The sequence below is a fragment of the Chelon labrosus genome, assembly GCF_963514085.1.
Source record: "Chelon labrosus genome assembly, chromosome: 9".
NCBI classification, from domain to species: Eukaryota; Metazoa; Chordata; class Actinopteri; order Mugiliformes; family Mugilidae; genus Chelon; species Chelon labrosus.
The window spans coordinates 26,735,594-26,754,473 of NC_140359.1; the positions used below are offsets into that span (position 1 = coordinate 26,735,594).

Below are 18,880 nucleotides of genomic sequence, written 5' to 3' on the forward strand. Positions count from 1 at the left end.
GACCTCCGTGTCCCCGGCCGTCCAGCTCTTCTCCAGCTGGTCCCCGATCCTCCGCAGCCGCGACGCGAGCAGCTGAGCCACGGTGCACGGCGAGGGTCGGCGGGAGCTGCAGGTGGAGTCACCTGGCCGCAGCAGGGGCTGGTCTATGGGCAGCCAGCACATCTCTGACGGAGCGAGGAGTCTTCTCACTTTAAGTCTGGAGGATATATGACCCTCCCTCTCTTCTCTCACCAAACCTTAACTGTGTTTGCGCCCCCCCACACCCCCTTTCTCTCCCCACCCCTCTTTGTACTGTATTATTCATCACAGTGTCACATGGTGAGGGGGTTTACATCATCTTTTCCCAAAAGAGAGATACGATGGTTAACTCTTGAATCTCTTTTGTTGTGGAGCTCTTCTGGGACATTATGTTCTCTTTGCTTACATTAACAAGAAAATGCATTATTTTCTTATTTAAAAAGCATTACAGTTTCACGTGCATTTAACGTGCAATAAATGCATTTAATTTTAATTTATCACGCACTGTGGCCACACATAATAATAATAAACAGTTATTATCGCCGACAATCCACAAGCCATAATAAAACTGCGGAATTAAAAACGTGCGGAACGTTCGCGCGGCTCCGTGTCGCTCTCCGGACTGTTTACAGAGAAGGACCCGTGCTTTTGTTTTGTCGCCGCCGAGTTAAAAGGCTTTTCCTCGGTTCACATTGCGAATAAATTCCACTTTTCAGAACTAAAAAGGAAAAATTTAATCGACAATGACAGAGAAGCATGGCAGAAAACGAACTTGTCGCGTTCAGGGAGCGTTGGAAACAAGAGTTAACCACTAAGACAGAGGAAAAGCCGCTTGCTTGTGCGTCTTCCTCTTCCCGGGGTGATTCTGAACAGTCAAGCAAGAAGAGAGGAAAGAAAAATCTCAACAAGAGCCACGTTCCTTCAAAGGCAGACGAGGCTGCTTGTGCCGAGGATGGAGGACGTGTTCGTGGAGGAAGAGGGGAAGCTGCTGCGGAGGCAGAGGATCAGCCGGAGTATGTGTCCATTGCGCGCAGTTTGCTGGACGGGAGGACCAGTCCCCTGCTGGACAGGATACAGGAGGAGAGGACCAGGAGAAAGAGGCTGTATCAGAGAATGACCAACGCCTGCAGCGCGTCCCTGCAGGAGCAGCAGCAGCAGCAACAGCCTCAGAGAAAGGTCAAGAAGGAAGAGGAGCTGGTGGATCAGCTCATTCAGGATCTGGTAAGAAGAAGATGATGATGATGATGGATGGTCAGATTCAGCTCAGAGCTTAATGTGTGTTTCTTTTGCAGAATGAAGTCAATGACATTCCCTTCTTCGACATTGAGTTGCCGTACGAGTTGGCCTTGAAGATATTCCAGTACCTCAACTGTACTGAACTAGGCCGCTGTGCCCAGGTAAGAAGATTCTTATAGAAGGCAAGAAATAATAACAAAGTACTTGCATACGGTGGTAAGTGGGATCCAAAATGAGAAGGGACAACCCAGCAAACGTACCCCTTTGGGACCCATGTGAGGCCTCTGCAGGACAGCCCACCATGGGCCCTGCTACCGCCGTGAAATCAGCGAGGGGCCTTAGTGTGGCACGAGTGGGACAGCCTGCAGCGTGAGCTGAATGTGGGCCCCTAATTGGGTACAATATGAGCCTACAGTGGTCCCTCAATGACCACAAATGCTGATTAAAATATAACACACACACATCATACGCCATGCACACTCACCTGCCACTTCATTAGGTACACAGGTGAAGCTTCAGGGAGACTCTGGCCTTCAGCCTTAACTACAAATGACTGAGAGAGCTGTGGATTCAACTGTGTTTTCATTTTGGAGGCTGTGGTTTGCAGTCTTTCTAAGCTGTATTGTGTTGTACTGACACATTTTCTGTTATTTACACCAACCCCTCACATTTAATTTTAATGCAGTTTAGCAGAAACATAGACAACATCCTCCAAAATAACCATACAGTTGATCTGCCACCTCTCGGACGCTATTTTAAACATTGACTGAACAGTGGACGTAGCCTGCAAGCGGGACGACTGGTCTGGCAAAGATCTGCTGGGCCCGTTAAATGGTTTGGACGGGGTTTATGTGGTCATGGACAAGAGAGTAACAGTGACATAGTCATCTGAGCCAATGTATATATATGTATATGTAATATCCTTCTGAAAAAAGTTTGGAAAGTTTGATATTGATTCTCAATGGGGTTAAGGTCTGGACTCTGTGGTGGCCAATCCATGTGTGAAAATGATGACCTCATTCTTTGGACACATGATGTTGCTGAACCTAGACCTGAGCAACTGCAGCAACCCCAGATCATAGCACTGCCCCCACAGGCTTGTACAGTAGACACTAGGCATGATGGGTGCATCACTTCATCTGCCTCTCTTCTTACCCTGATGGTTCCCCACTATCCTTCCAGTTTTTAATAATGCGTTGGACAGTTCTTAACCCAGTTTTAGTAGTTTCTACAATCTCCTTAGATGTTTTCTCTGCTTGATGCATGCCAATGATTTGACCCTTCTCAAACATCTTTTCCACGACCACAGGATGTGTCTTTAGACATGGTTGTTGAAGAAATGAGAAGCTACTCATTGCATCAATTGGGGTTAAATAACTTGTTGTCAGCTGAAAGATAATCACCCATGCAGTAATTATCCAACAGGAGGCTCCTACCTGTTTGATTAGCTAAATCCAGGTGGAGACTTTTTTTTTGACCAGTCACTGTATAATCCCTGTAATTCCTGTTTACATTTGCACTTTATTCACTTTACTCTTACAGTCATGTTTACATCCTCCATTGACGGTTTTGATAGTTAAAAACATTTATGGCATAGTTTTTTCTTTTCTTTTTTGTACAGACTTTGTATCGTTCCATTTTTTTGTTTTGTGTTCCTTCAAAGTGTCTTGTACTTGTACGTCATGCTGCTCACCTGCGCCTTAAATTGATCCCCTGGGGACAAATGAAGTTTTCTGAATCTGAAACAATCTGAGAAGGACAAACCATTCTCGGCTTTAACTACCCACTGTTAGAGAATAATTCACTTTAAGTTAAAACGTTTCTCTTATACAGAATAAATAATGAAGTATCACTATTAATACGAGTTCTTTATCAAAAGTTTATCTCCCATTTTACATTTTTATTTCGTGATCTCGTCAAACGCAGACAGGGCAAGGCACAATATATAACAAGACATTATACATTTGCACTTACCGAGTCGTTGTTCTATTGAGATCCTGTTCGTGACGCCAATTGTTAGGGAGGAATTTGTGGTGATGCCGATGAAGAAGAAGAAGAAGTACCGAAATCCTGTATGTCTTATTGCCTGAAGGAGTTTATTTAGGCTTGTATACGAGGAGAACAGAAGCTTCGTCATCACAACATAAGTGCATGAGTCCACCTCAATTCTAAGGGACAAACAGTAAACTCAGATTCTTATACTAGAAAGGTGGACCGAGGCAGGGGGGAGATGTGTTAACATCCAATTGGCTACACATAAACATGAAGATAAGCATTCACACCAGCTGTAGACAGCCAGACAGTGAGATTGAAGACGCCAAAAATGGTAAAATGTGGATCAAGGTGGTTTGGTTGAATGTAGAGTTGCTAATGCGAAGAATTAAAATGAAAAGTCCGGTGGTTTGTGCAGATCTTTTATTAAGACGCTGACAAAAACCTGAAAAAATTGTTCTTCGGTTGCGGTCACCTTCACTCCTCCCTCCCTCCAACATGCTGAATTGCTCGGGGCAGCATTAATATCGTACCTGACTTAATTTGGAACTGATTAGTGAATTGCATCTTCCGTGGCAACATGGGAGTCCATTTGGCAGCCGGCCGGGCCCCCTGTTAAGGGCAAATAAGTGATGTAAGCTCTTAATGAATGCTGACTCAATCCGCCTGTGCTGAACTGTCCCGTCTCCTCCCAGGTGAGCAGGGCGTGGAGAGTCCTCGCAGAGGACGGCGTTCTGTGGTTCAGGATGTGCACGAGGGAGGGTTACCACCAGGATGCCAGCGTGTCCGACTCCCCCTGCTGGAAGAGCACGCTGCGGGACTGCAGGAACTCGCTCAAAAATGTGCGCTTCAACTGGAAGGTGGGCTTGAACTGATTTTACTCCACTAACGTAGTCATTTCCCAAAATAAAATGTCTGTGCAAGAGGTGAATTTACATTTTCATCTGTTAGTCATCAAAATAAACAACATTCAGAATCAGATTTTAATGTAATTGCAGACAGGAATGCTCTTTACGGTTAATTGTGTAGAGAAATAAACACAAAGAAATATTAAAAGCAAGGTTTTCTTACATACAATATTGGGCAAAGGTTCCAACCAAGCGATTCCTCCTTTCTAGAATCGCGTGGGAGCCATCAGCCAGCTGCAGTTTGAGCTGGGGAAGGTTCTGTGTGACGTCAGCTCCTGCGACAACTTCGTCTTGGCCGGGTGAGTTTCAAGGACGTCTGCGTCTCGACGTCTGATGATGTGCGTTAATCTTTGACTGCTTACACGCTCTCGTTTTCGTCCTCCTTGTTTGCTCCGTCGCTCTTTATCTTCTCGTATAAGTCTGAGCCAAATAAATCAGGGGCTGGACATTTTCAGATTTATTGCTGAGTGTTTGATTATGATTATAATTCATTAGTTTCTTGCAGCTGCAGAGGCGGCTAGTAGAGATAGAAGATGTGCAGATCAATTTACGTAGAATTTTGCACTGAAAATACTTTTGACAAGCAGATCTAGGTTTCCTTGTGGAATGACAAATGTCAGATTAATATAAAACCCTTTGTGAATACACCGATCAGGCATAACATTATGACCACCTTCCTCTGTGGATCATCCCACAGATACTTGATCAGTTTGGGATCTAGTGATTTTGGAGGCCAGGTCAACACCTTGTGCTGTTCTTCATGTTTTTTTTTTTTTTTAGTTGTTCCTAAAGTTTTTGTGTGTGTGTCTGTGTCAGGCTGCATCCTGCTGGGGATGGCTGCTGCCATCAAGGAGTGTCATTGCTATGGGGTGGGGGTGTCTGGTCTGGTCTGGTCTAGGTGGGTGCTACATGTCTAATTAACATCCACACCAATGAATGCCAGGTCCAGAAGTTTCCCAGCAGAACACTGAACTGTCAAAAGATGGTTTGAATGTTATTTACTCCTCCTGACAGTGGTCATAATGTTGTGGCTGTATGTTCACATGAAGGGCAGATGAGACATGTGATGGACAGCTGCAACCTCATTATAAAACATTATTATTTGAATTTATTTCCAGTTCAGTTTTCCACTTGCTGCTGGATATTGTCCCATTTTCTGCTGAAGAACATGAAGTACATGAACTGCAGCTTAGATGAACCAAACCTCTAAACCTTTAACAAGCTGAGCTGAGACAGTGATAGACTGTGAAGGACCGCAGGGGCCCAATAGAGCCACAATTAGATGTGCACAGTCCCCAGGGATTGTTGTGATTAGATTCCCCTCAGTCCTGCTGCGTCCCACTGGAGAGCACGGTATGTTTGTGTATTTTCAGAAGTTTGAGACGCTGGAGAAACGGTGGCAAAACAGTCTAGGCATAGAGTAAACTCTTAAACCCTTCCTTCGTCATGCCGCTGCACTAAACAAATTCACGACGTCAATACTTTCCCCATTATTGGTATTTAAAGGGTAATAAGGCTAAGTGGAAGTACCTGAAGGATCAATGGCAGTTAAGAGTAATCAAGGATGATTCACTTTCAGCAACAGAATCGAATTAGAAAAGCAGTGGAATGAAGTTTGACTCTTAAGAAACGGTCTCATTAACCCGAAACCATCCTGCTGAGGCGTGCGTGGAGATTACAAAACATTCTGATGGATTACTTGGATGAGATTCAGCGTCATCATCATCATCATCATCATCCTCCTCTTGGCACTTCAAGGTACACGTCTGGGGATGTGAGGCTGTGGGATACGCTGCACTGGGACTCGGCCGCCTCGTACCTGAAGGCCAACGGCCTGTCTGCGAACACGGAGCCGAGGCCGCACGTCAGCCGCGTCCAGGTCAACGCCACGGTGGCCGCCGCCGCGTACGAAGACGGTGAGTGGAAGCTGCGAGCGCCTCCCGGTCGGAAGGTGATTGCGTTTCAGTAAGTGTGCAGTTAAAGGACGAGGCGGCCGTGTTTGTGCGCAGGTTGCGTGGACCTGTGGAGCACGGAGACGGGCGGGGAGCCCATCCACCACTACCAGAGCCCGGGGAGGATCCAGGCTCTGGCTCTCAGCCCCGACACCCCCGCCCTGGTCTCCGCCGCCGGATCGGAAGTGCGACTGGAGCGTGCCGACGACTGCGGCTACTGGAGGACGGCGTGCCGGGCTCAGCTCCCCAAGACTGTGAGTCACACGGTTTGATTCTTCATGTGTGTTAACACACAAAAACACTTTAGGAACAACTAAAAAAAACAACATGAAGAACAGCACAAGGTGTTGACCTGGCCTCCAAATTCACTAGATCCCAAACTGATCAAGTATCTGTTGGATGATCCACAGAGGCCCCTCCCCTCAAAGGCCCCCCACTATCAACATTCTGTTTCCAGACACCACAGGACACCCTCAGAAGGTCCATGTCCATGATACTGCGTGAATAAAGCGTTGCCTTGTTGCCTCATCTTTTACGTCAGGTGGAGAGTGTGTCCCTGGTCCCGGGCCGAGGGCAGCAGCACCCACTGGCAGCTCTGGCGGCAGGAGAGGCCGTCTACCTGTTGGATCCCAGAGACGAGCAGCCGCGGAGTCTCCACTCGGTCTACGATCATCCCGTCACCTGCCTGGATGCCTCCGACTCCCTCGTCGCGTTCGGGGTGAAGCGCTCGGGCTGGGCCATGCATGACGGAGGCAACAAGGTGGGTTCAGTGTTTCGGAAAGAATGTCTGAATGATAAAGGAAGTACACTTTAACTTTAACTAGAATTTATTTATCCTTTTTTCTGCAGAACTGAAACATGTAGCTTATTAAAGCAAACCTTTCTGTTATATAGTTATCCGGTGCATGATGCAGTCACATGCTAGCTTGGAGCCCCAAACTGATTAATGTTGGAAATATTTCGAATCTCGACAAAAGCTGCCACTGCAATGATAAATAATTTATAAAGTACTCTTCACAACAACAAAAGGAGATTGTACATACATTGAACAAGCAAACGTCTAATTTAGTTGCCTAAAAACAACATTGAATCTAGATTTATGATCCCATCTTCTCCCATATAGGTTTGTGTGCACCTCGTTGTTCATGCAGCTGTGATTGCACAGCGCTTCGGTCAGCTTTTGTTGTTTTAAGTTATGCTTTGTACTCTTTTCCTGCTGGGGATGGCTGCTGCCATCAAGGAGTGTCATTGCTATGGGGTGGGGGTGCCTGGTCTGGTCTAGGTGGGTGCTACATGTCTAAGTAACATCCACACCAATGAATGCCAGGTCCAAAAGTTTCCCAGCAGAACATTGAACTGTCACAAGATGGTTTGAATGTTATTTACTTCTGATCTGTGCCCTAGCAGCGTTTTTATTTTATTATCATTTATTCTCTGTATTGGCACCAGCTCACATACGCTCATAACCTTTATCTAGTCCATTATGAACCGGTATATTGAGAAGCTAGCGTTGGTGTGTTAATGGAAGTGATGGAGCTGCATCAAGGTTTTCACAGAGCGTGGAATTGAAAAGTCTGTGAGAGACAAACATAATGAAACAAAACCTTGAATGCTGACCAAACCGAGGCTCCAAAACTCTGCAGCTGGATTTTAAAAGATGTTGTCCAAAAAAAAAAAAAAGGAAGCTTCTTGACTTCGTACTAATTGAAATGAAAGGTTTCCATTAAATCGAAACAAGGCCGCGTGTGCTCTCAACGGGTGCGTAATGAAAAAACGGGAAGTTGCACGAGGTACATCATTTTGGTTTGCTCAAATAGAGCGAGGACAAAGGTTTTGGCGTTAGGCCATTATCAGTTTAATCACGGGTGTGTAGCTGAAATACCCATCTCCTCTAAACCTCCTAAATGAATCCAGCTCTTCTCGGGAAGTGATGCTTCCTTTCTTTGAAATGGGGACTTTTTATTATAAGTTAAAAAGTTAAAAATCTGCTCTAAGTCACTTAGAACTGATCTGAATTTGAGATGTTTTGCAACCAGTGTTTGTTCATCTCTGGAAGGTTAATCTGAGTCTCCTGGCAGTGTGATCACTGTTACTCCATGTCCCGTTAGACCCCGTCTGTCCCATTAGAAATGAATGTGGTGTACCTGTAGGGGATTTGTTGATAGTAGCTTGCTTAAATAGCAACAAACCCACACTGGGCTCTGCTCTTAATTACTACCACCCCAAAGTGTACTTAAGTGTTGTTTCTTGGGCTACATCTGTTTGCTTCTAATAATACTGTGTTTCTAAGAGCCACTAATTGACTCTTAAGCCTTCACTTAGAAAGAACAAAGAGCCATGAGACAAAATAGCGTTCTGTTGGGACCAGGAGTCAACAAATCTGCAGCCGGTACGCTTTCACTTCATCAAGACATTCGCTTCAAAACCGATTATTTTTATTCAAGAAGACGTTTCCTGCAAATATGCATGCATGCAGTAATCTGTTTGCGATTGACAGGATTTTGGCAGAAGCTGCCGCGCTGACATCATCCATACTAGACCGTAGTGCTTATTCAGCAGCAGCGCTAAAGCACCACATAGTGGACCGATGGGAGACTGACAGGGAGGTTTTTACTTTGTGATTAAACAGAAGATGCACTGTGGCAAAAGCACAGGCAAAAATCCGCACTGCTGCTAAATAGTTTATGTTTAATTTAATCTGACGTGCAATTAGAAAGAAATCTATTTTTACTTTACTAGGGTTTTCTTTTAATTTCATTGGATCTGTGGTATTTTTTTAAGCTTTTTTGGTAGAGTTAAGGTCGTAAAGGTTCGTTTAAATATTTGATTTAGGACTGAGACAATTTGTAGATATTTTAAATGTTGAGTAAATGGATCCAAAAGGGAAATTGTTTGGTTACAGATGCTCAGTTGCACATAGAAGAAACACTAGTACAGATAAATATAGTTGTAAGATAGAAATATAATATACTATAATATAATATAATATAATATAATTACTATAAAAATATAATAAATAAAATACAATAGTATAAGTGAAAATATGCAAGTTTTGCATATGTACAAGTCTGCAAGAAATAGAAATAGAGGTAAACATGTATATAAATAAATACATAGTGAAACTTCTAATCATCTCTGTGAGATTTGGCTGATTTTGCTCCATTCAGTATAATTTTAAATTATCTGTGGGTCTCTGGCCGTTGGTTAAGACGTCTCCTTAGACTCTGGGAAACTGAGATGGGCATTTATTTTTATATTCTGTTCTATTTGTAGACAATATGATCAACTGGCTAATGAATAAATAAATAAATGGTGTAAATAGTCATTAGTTGCAGAAGAATCGAAGGATAATCTTCATCAGTATACGCTCACTGTCCAGTTCGTTCGAATGTATAATATAATCCTGCACTAAATTTGTCGTTCGTTTAAAATAACGTCCTCCAAAATGATCATGCGGTTGAACTTTTTCAGCATGTGCAGGATGTTATACGAGTGTAGATTTTATTTCTGCAGGTGCTACTTTTAGTTGTGGGTAGGCCATCTCTGAATCTGAATCTGAAATCCCAGTTTTTGGGAATTCTGACGGCTACTGGAGGATTTCCTGTCTGTGAAATTAGCATTTTATTTTTCCTCAAACTTTAAGAAATGTGGAAAAAAAACCTCAGGAACTGTTGCATTGTTTTATCTGTGCAAATATATTAGTCTTGACTTAAGTTGGCTTCAGACTTTTGCCTCAATCCTTTCATTTTAGATTGTATTAATTTTTCTTGCAGTGCAGAGACCCGTAAAGTCTTTTAAACTCTTGTTTCCGCCATGAGCTTGACTCTCTCCTGTTTAAACTATGCCGATTCACAATCAACATACGTCTCTCACTAATTAAAACGTCTTACAGACTGAATGAACTCTGTCACTGCTGTCGCGCCTCTATCTGCAGATTTATCTCGAACAGACGGCGACGCCTGACTCGGCCGCGATTGTTCGTAAGAAAACATATGCTTCATTAGAAACCTGTCGAGACGCACGGACGTCATCTCACACCTTTTTATCACACAAAAGAGTGCAACTTTTTTAATTGTTGAGAAACGCTGCTTTATGATGGCGATATTAAGGATTATGTGTTTTAGCTCGCGGCTTTTCCTTCTTCTTCTTCTTCTTCTTGTCTTCCTCTTCTTTGTTGGTGTCTACGGTAGACGTGTGTGTATGTGTGGTCGAAGCCAGTTTCCAGACCCTCATTACTACTTGGCTTCTCCCTGCCGGTGGACCTGGGTCGGCCAGGCACCCACCCAGCTCGTGGCTCTGAATTCAGCACAGTCTGGCATCTGCACTGGCAAACTGTCCAGTGGATCTAGCAGAGAGCACAAGTGCTGTCAGAAAAACCTGTAATCTACTCCTAGCCTGAGGTCCAGAGGGCTGGCTGGCTGGCTGGCTGGACGGATGGAAGGCTGAGTGAGTGGTTTGATGTACGGGATGTGTGGACACGGGGTTCAGATAGGGATCGGTGGGTCCCTGAACAGGTTGCTGCCTGGGTAAAAATAATAAGTAGAATAAAACAAATGTAGATGTGACTCCATATTTGTTTTAGTGGTTGGCGTAAGAATAGAATAGAATAGAATATCCACAGAACACAGGTTGTGCAGTGCAAAGTGATTTAGTTTGCAGCTCTGCAAGATGCTCAGTAAAAAAATAAAATGTATTTGAGAGGAGTAAAGAGATAAGAAATATCTAAATCTAAGTGAAAATGGAATTTAATTGGAGAATAAATATGAATAACAATATAAATATGGCTGTGTGAGACGGGGAGTCATTGTTCATGTAGTGAGCCAGCAGTCTGCAGCAGGTTTTTACTCAAACCCACTCATCTCTGCAGGTAACTTCTGCTCCAAGGAGCATCAATCAGTGAAGTCGAAGAGAAAACCTTCACTTCCTGATTTCCCCATTCCTGGTCTATGATATAAAATGAATTAAAACCATCCCTCACACTGGCCAAATGTATTTTTTCAGCAACATGATAGGTTTTCTCTAAGGTGCTGCAATAATTACCCCTTTTTTTTAAAAAAAGCATGGAGAGTAATTACATTAACATCCCAGCACAAGCCGACATTAGAGTTTCCTTTGTCTGCAAGCCTCTCTGGAGCACCGGCGAGTGCATTAACCTAACAACTCCCGTGCAGTGGCGCTCCATTATTCCTCCTCAAAACACGCTGCTGCTCCCTCGTAACGGCCCACGGCGCGGTCGCAAACCGTCTCCTCTGCCTCCCTCAGCGCCGCGTCTCGGTTTTAGTGGGCAGATTTAATAAAAGTATATTCCCGTATCTGCGGTGATTCATTGAGAACAGCAGGCTGGACCTCGTTTCGGTGCACCCCCCACCCTCGCCTCCCTCTTTCTCAATTTGTCGCCCTCCTCTCTTCCGCTGTCCAAATCCTATCAAGCTGTCATTTCAAAGGCCGGTGTGATTTGGGCTTTGTCCCGGGGCGGTGCACAATTAAAGCTGCGTTGGCTCAAATAAGGGGGGGGGGGGGGGGAAACCTGCTGGCACCTCCTCAAGGCTTACATCATGTCTCTTTCCTTGAAACTTCTTTATCTCTGCTGCTGTCTCTCCATCATTCTCTCTTTCTCTCTCTCTCTGTTTTTGCCTTTCTTTTTCTTTACTACCTTTTGGCTCGCTCTCCTCCCCTCCCTTCCCCTCCCCTTCCCTTCCCTCCCTCTTTGGTTTCATTTCTTTGTCGTTTTAATTATTCAAAGTCAATTTTGCCTGGCGGTCATCCTGTTTGCTCTGTCTCGTTTGGATGAGAAAACACCAGCCGCTAATTGCCCAATTAGGCCGGCTCCAGATGACATCATTGTAACATGCATGAGGAAAGTTTGCTGCAGCCGCCGAGCCACGGGCTGCGCGTCTCAGACTGTAGCTGAAGTTAAAGTAACTGATTGTGGTCTGTGCAGCATGTCAAACACCAAGCTAAACAAACGCAGACACTTGGATGAGTTAGAGAACTCTAACAAGTCCACTTCTTTTGTTTTAGCTTTGTTTCGGATACCGGATGACTGAAAATCTTCACAAATATATCTGCACAATATACACCCGTGAGGCATATCATTATGACCACCTGCCTAATATTGTGTAGGTCTCCCTTGCGCCTCCAAAACAGTTGAGACTCGTCAGAGAATGGACATGGGCCTTCTGAGGGTGCATGGTCATGCATTTGGTGCCTGGTCTGGTCTAGGTGGGTGCTACATGTCTAAGTAACATCCACACCAATGAATGCCAGGTCCAGAAGTTCTCCAGCAGAACATTGAACTGTCACAAGATGGTTCAATGTTATTCACTTCTCCTCTCAGTGGTTTTAATGTTGTGGCTGATCGCTGTACATGTAATGCTCATGCATTTGGAGCTCGACTCAATTTGACGTGCGCTGTCTCCCCTCGAATTCCAGATCCACGTCTACAGCCTGGAGACGAGCAAACCGTCGGCCTGCGTCGGCAGCTCCCCGGGCGACTTCACCTGCATCAACCTGAGAGACTGCCCGCCTCATCTGCTGGTGTGTGGAAACAAAGACAGAAGGTAGGACACACACAAACGCACACACACACAGACACACCAACATTCATGCAGACGCAGAACACACAAAGGTCACGTCACGAGGACAGAAACTCGAGCCGGTGACGCCCGGTGGAGGAGGCCGGGAATCTGAGGATGACTGAAGCGGAGAACAGGTGTTTAGAAAATGTGTGAGAAGACAACGCTCCATTCAGTTCGTGCATTATTAACACTTCACTGACGACGTGTTGCCTTGGAAAAAACAAAGCTTCCAAAGGCTTGGAGAAGAAGAAAGAGGCATTGAAACACTTATAAGAGAGATGTTTTGTTCCTCTGGTACCTGGATGGTGCCGCCTCGATTCCGTCCAGCCACGACGACACACACACACGCACATCAATGAATGCACTTGCCACATTGCTAACCTGGCTCTCCGGTTGAGGAAAAGGAGAAGACACATAAAAGAGCCATTCTGCACTTGTTAGCGGGTGCTGCGGTGCATGAGCTGGCAGGGAAGGGAAAATCCCTGGCGTGTCTCGGTCCAAAGCTGCCCCCGCTGTTTCTATTCAGCACCAAATCCATCTGGCTGTTAAGTAGTTGGCTTACAGCAAAAGACACACCGCGTCGTATTGTTTCGGGGCTCCGTTTTTTTTTACTTACGACTCGCAGAAATAAGAAAACAAGAAAAAGATGCGAAGATGTGAAGTGCCAGAGGAAAGGGTTTGTTTTTGTGGTGGGGATAATTCAACGAAGAATCCATCGCTTTACTTTTTTGGCTTCCTGTGCAGATTTTGTCCAGAAAAACACACACACACACACACACGAGCTTGGCTCTTCCACTTTGGCCCCAGCTGATGCTGAACACAGTCGAGGACAAATGGAAGTGTGGGGGGGGAGTTGGGGGGGATTGAGGGACAGTCGGTAATCTTGGCCCCTCGACAGGGTGGCTCAAGGCCAGGGCCTAATGCATCCCTTCTTTTTGTCCAAATGAGTTTTCGTCCCCTCTGCTTTTTTTGCGAGTTCCAAGGAGCGAGTGAGGGGTCCAGACAGGGGCCGTCTGGAAAGGGGCCGCATCTGTGTAAACGGGAACAATGTGGGCGAAGAGGAAAAAGCTGGAGACGGTGAGAAAGAAAGGCAAGGAGGAAGGAAATGACGAGCGTCGTACCTGTGGCTATCGGTCCGCTTTAGATAAGATGAGATGTGGGTGGAGCTGGGCGTCGGGAGCAGTTCAAGAGATGTCCACCTTAATGCAGACTGAAAAATCTCACCAAAGACAAAAACCGATCAGCCACAACATTACAACCACTGACAGGAGATGGGAATAACATCTTGTGACAATCCAATGTTCTGCTGGGGAACTTTTGGACCTGGCATTCATTGGTGTGGATGTTCCTTAGACATATAGCACCCACCTAGACCAGACCAGGCACCCCCCCACTCCCCCATAGCAATGACACTCCTTGATGGCAGCAGCCATCCCCAGCAGGATGCAGCCACAAAAACACTTTAGGAACAACTAAAAAAAACATGAAGAACAGCACAATGTGTTGACCTGGCCTCCAAATTCACTAGATCCCAAACTGATCAAGTATCTGTGGGATGATCCACAGAGGACCCTCCCCTCAAAGGCCCCCCCCCCCACTAACACTAACATCCTGTTTCCAGACACCTCAGGACACCCTCAGAAGGCCCATGTCCATTCTCTGATGAGTCACCACAAAGGAGGCCTTCACAATATTAGGAAGGTGGTCATAATGTTACGCCTGATCGGTGTATATTACCATGTCTGAATCTTGAAGCTATTCATCCGAATGGAAAATCAAACCCATGTTAAACAGCAACGCCGCCTGCTTGCTTGCTTGCTTACGGCGTCCAAATCACACCAGCCCCTCGTCCCTCAGGGTCCAATGATTAATGTCTTCTTCTAGCTTCAGGAAGACAGGAGTTATCAGAGCCTCGCCCACACTTCTCTTATTAGGCAGAGCTCTCCTTGATTAATGAAGACGAGCCCGGCCGGCGACAGTTCACCGAAAGAGATTAGATTTATGGTTCCCCCGCGGCCTGCCAGTAACGTTCAGCCCTCGCTCCTTAAACATGCGCTTCCATCACGTAGCGCCACTAAACGGGCAAAAACTAACTGCAGACAACAAAGTCCACGGTGCCCGTTTAGCCATTTAAGTCTGATTCTTTAAAAGAAAAAAAAAGAAAGTTGTAGAAGTGGAAATTAAATCTGTCTGTGTCCCCGAAGTGAATTTGATTATGGTAATGAAGTCTTGGAAGGAGGCTGAGTCTGGATGGAGTCATGTCCTGGACGCTTTCAGCTGCAATAAAGCCACAGTGACAACAGATGGAGCTCAAGGTCCCAGGGGCTCATGCTGCTGCTGATCAAACTCACCGGGCAGAAATCCCGCTCTTATTGCCTTTCTATCATCACGGGCGTTTTAAAATGATTAATAATGATAATCAGCGCAGTTCTAATTACCATGAAAGCTCATTTTAGCACTTCATTCAAATCTGAGTTCATGAGGCGATCATAGAAAGGATAGAAACATCCAGAAATACACAAAATACAAAGGCAATGGAATATACAGGACGTGAAGCACATACGACCAGCCATAACATTAAAACCACTGACAGGAGAAGTTAATAGCATTGACCATCTTTTGACAATTCAGTGTTCTGCTGGGAAACTTCTGGACCTGGCATTCATTGGTGTGGATGTTACTTAGACATGTAGCACCCACCTAGACCAGACCAGGCACCCCCACCCCATAGCAATGACACTCCTGATCTGTGGGATGATCCTCCCCTCAACTCTTAGGACCATAACACCACAGGACACCCCTCAATTCAGCTTTTGTTCCATATCTGTTGTTTCAAGCCTCCTTAACATAACACCAGTTCCATTAATCGTTGTTTTTGAATTCCTGCCACTTCCTTTATATCATCTTTTATTTATTTTTTTTCGTGGCTGAAATAAAGAGACGCTTGTCCACATGAAGCCCGTTCACAGGACGTCCCTGTTTGTGACGGCGCATCTGCTCCGAGTCGTGTTTGTCCTTGGTCTCTCGTGGCTGCGCGTCGGATGAGAAGTTTCTCGCGCTGCCCTTGTGCTTCCTTCAGATAGAGAGAGAGAATAGAGTCCTTTTGTCTGGGAATGAATGCACTCTTTGACAAACTGTACTCTCTTGTCCCGTCTTGGTGTAAGATCTCTCTCCGCCTCTGTGAGCAGGAAGTGAAAACCGAAATGCTTCACTGGACGTGACTGAAGCTATTGTAGTCACTTCTTGTTGTTCTCTTGCTCTCACCCCACAGTTTACATACATCCTCCAAAGCACTGTATGTTGTATGAGAGTGGAAATCTTATATCTTACCTGTAAAAACTATTTTTTAAGCATTAACCTCTGAGTTATTCTTCTCTTCTGTGATGCAGGGTGAGGGTTTTTGATCTGAGAGCCGGCTCCTCCGTCGCCTCCCTGTACGCCCACCACCTGGGCGTCACCTCCGTGCAGGCGGATGACTGGAAGATTGTTAGCGGCGGAGACGAGGGATTGGTGTGTGTGTGGGAGATGAGGATGGGGGCTAAGCTGTGGGAGATGCACAACAGGTGGGATTTATTTATTTATTTATTTATTTTTCTTCCTTTGAGCCACTGAGACGATGCACGAACCGTCACTTCGCAGTGAAAAGATGCAGTGCAGGATTATGCCTGACACTAAGTTGCATTTACTGCCTTTTTTTTTTTTTTTTTTTTTTTTTTTTTATGGAATCACAGGTTCTTAATTTTACGTAAAAATGCAATTACTATGTCTAATTTTGAAGGTGTTCTCTGTCTTTGCTGCAGACATCCCGTCAGGCACGTTCGCTTCAACACCAGCACCCTGGTGACGGCCAACGTCCCCGACGACAAGGTGCCGCGGGGGGCCTGCATCACAGACGACGACCTTACAGCTCACCGCAGGTCACGATCTTCCTCCCACGCCTTGTACACCTGCTGTCTCTTAGTTTATAAAAGCCTACGAGACACGCATGCTCTGGTCTCGTCCGTGCAAAAAATAGATTTTAGGAAAGCTGGAGAAGCTGTATGACGCTACAGAAAGGAGGATAGTTAGCATTAAGACTTGATCCAAACAAGCAGATTGTCTCGTATTTCTATCACCTGACAGGTGTGCAAATGCTGATTATTCAGTATCTCAAACAAATGCTGCTGGAGTTTTTTGAGGTTTCTTGACGATGTTTCATCCCGTTGTTCAGCTCTAAAATACTGGTGGAGGAGTTATAGGGTTTAAATACGAACATCTGTGGGTGTTACCCATCGGAAACTGACTGATGAAAACAGCCACTTGGAGCCACTTTTTGCTCTTAATTTGACGATAACTTTCACTCTATTGCAGCAAATGGAATGGTTTTTGGTGAGGAACCTTAATTTTACATCAATTTTGAAAATATGATCTCTGAATTTTCAATAGGTCAATAATACACTGTGGGCAAATTTACTACCCTTTCATAGCGTTGGTGGCTGAAAACAGCCACTAACTTTGACAGCTGTAAAAATATATCAGATAAATATTTTTGTTAGTCTGTTAATCAGCTTCAGCCCTGATCAAAACTACTAAATATTAAAAAAAAAAAATTATAATTTTTTTAAAAAAGGTCACTGATATGGGGAAAAATACACACACATAATGAGCTATATTCAGTATAAAAAATGAATATAGATTTAACAGCTTTAAAAAAAAAAAAAAATTAAATCTGTTTTAAATATATATATATTTAAATATTCTCAAATATTTTTTTTTAACTTTTTAAAAAAATAAAAGTTTAAAAAAATATTTATCTGATATATTTTTCCAGCAGTCAAAGTAAGTGGCTGTTTTCAGCCACCAACACTATGAAAGGAAGTTTTATTGAAAATCTGATGCTGCACAAAAACTAAATATGCTTCAAAGTCAATGATGTTACTAACCTTTGACATATCCAAGACTGTCATAACAGGTAAAAAAAAATCTCCCATCTCCGGTCATTTTTTATATTGGAAATATGTAATTTTGTGTTTTTCCCCACCCAAAGTCAGCGACTTTATTTTTTAAATTGGCATTTAAAGGGTTAAAATCCTGATGATTTTTTTTAAGATTTTGCAGTTTTGATGAGGACTGAGGCTGATTAACAGATTTATGCAAAAAAAGTTGAAAAAATATTTATCTGATATATTTTTACAGCAGTTAAAAGTTAGTGGCTGTTTTCAGGTTTAGAAGCATGTGGTTTCCATCCAGCCAATCAGAGAAGATCAAGGCAACGTTCTCAGGTCAAATGTGGTCTGCAAAGTCCACCTCTGCATGAACGCTGAGCATAACTTCTTGATTAGGAACCACGAAGAAGAAGTGGCCTAATGTTGTTGACAAGTGCCTGAATCAGCACTTATGTTCTAATAGTCTAAATACATCTTTAGGTTTGTTTACCACTTAAGGACAGGGAACCATATATGGTAACTTCATTAATCTTGATTTTCTGCATGAACACCTCTCTGTTGCTGGTGTTGTTACTGATGATATAAATCTTATTACCCTTCAGGCACAGAGGAGTCATCTGCCACTACGACTTCTCCGAGGACGCCATGTCGCAGGATCACGTCCTGCCCATCTGCAGGTCGGACTACACCGAGTCCTACGGCTACAACTACAACATCGGCCTGGCCGTGCCTTACGACAGGCTGTCTGGCTCCCACCCGTCCCACTGACAGAGGTGGGAGTTAAACTCACTGGAACTCTATCAGTTTGATTCTCCAAACTATATCATTTTATTTCATTATTAATTTTTTTTTTCCTTTTTATCATCCCAGTCGAACCAAGGCTTTTGGAAATTTGGATATTTTAATGTAGTCCTTGCAGAGCTGTTTGTAATTTGCAGCGCTGGATTCAGCCGCCAAGCTTGTACACTATTACTGTCCTGGATTTGATTCAGTGCTGCTGTGCAACGTCACAGCTATTAAAAAAAAAAAAGGCATATTTCTATCACCTGGCAAATGTGTAAATGCTGATTATTCACGATCTCAAACAAAGGCAGGTGGAGTTGTTTGAAGTTTCTTGAAGATATTTAAAAGTGTTTAAAAGGGAACTGGACTTTTAGAGTTTCTTGAAGACGTTTCATCCATAGACGGTAAATAAAGACGGACGGCAGAGCTGCTCCTTAAAGGTGCAGCCAAAGCAAGTAGAGCTCCCCCTGGTGGCTGGCTGCAGTATA

At 44.3% G+C, this 18,880-nt stretch overlaps 1 protein-coding gene across 2 annotated transcripts; it reads left to right on the forward strand.

Annotated features, from left to right (window-relative positions):
- The first annotated feature begins 648 nt into the window (after positions 1-648).
- On the forward strand, positions 649-18,734 carry fbxw8 (F-box and WD repeat domain containing 8). 2 transcript variants are annotated; one of them, XM_084550627.1, is made up of 12 exons: positions 649-1,239; positions 1,311-1,415; positions 3,942-4,106; positions 4,365-4,453; positions 5,913-6,070; positions 6,164-6,360; positions 6,648-6,866; positions 12,539-12,666; positions 16,074-16,247; positions 16,485-16,601; positions 18,212-18,382; positions 18,480-18,734. In XM_084550627.1, exons 1-11 carry the CDS (start codon positions 775-777, stop codon positions 18,375-18,377), a joined length of 1,983 nt encoding a protein of 660 aa, XP_084406753.1. In that variant the 5' UTR covers positions 649-774; the 3' UTR covers positions 18,378-18,382; positions 18,480-18,734. The 2 variants fall into 2 exon arrangements, with proteins under 2 accessions (XP_084406753.1, XP_084406752.1); XM_084550626.1 differs by having other exon boundaries at positions 18,212-18,734.
- The last annotated feature ends 146 nt before the right edge of the window (positions 18,735-18,880 follow it).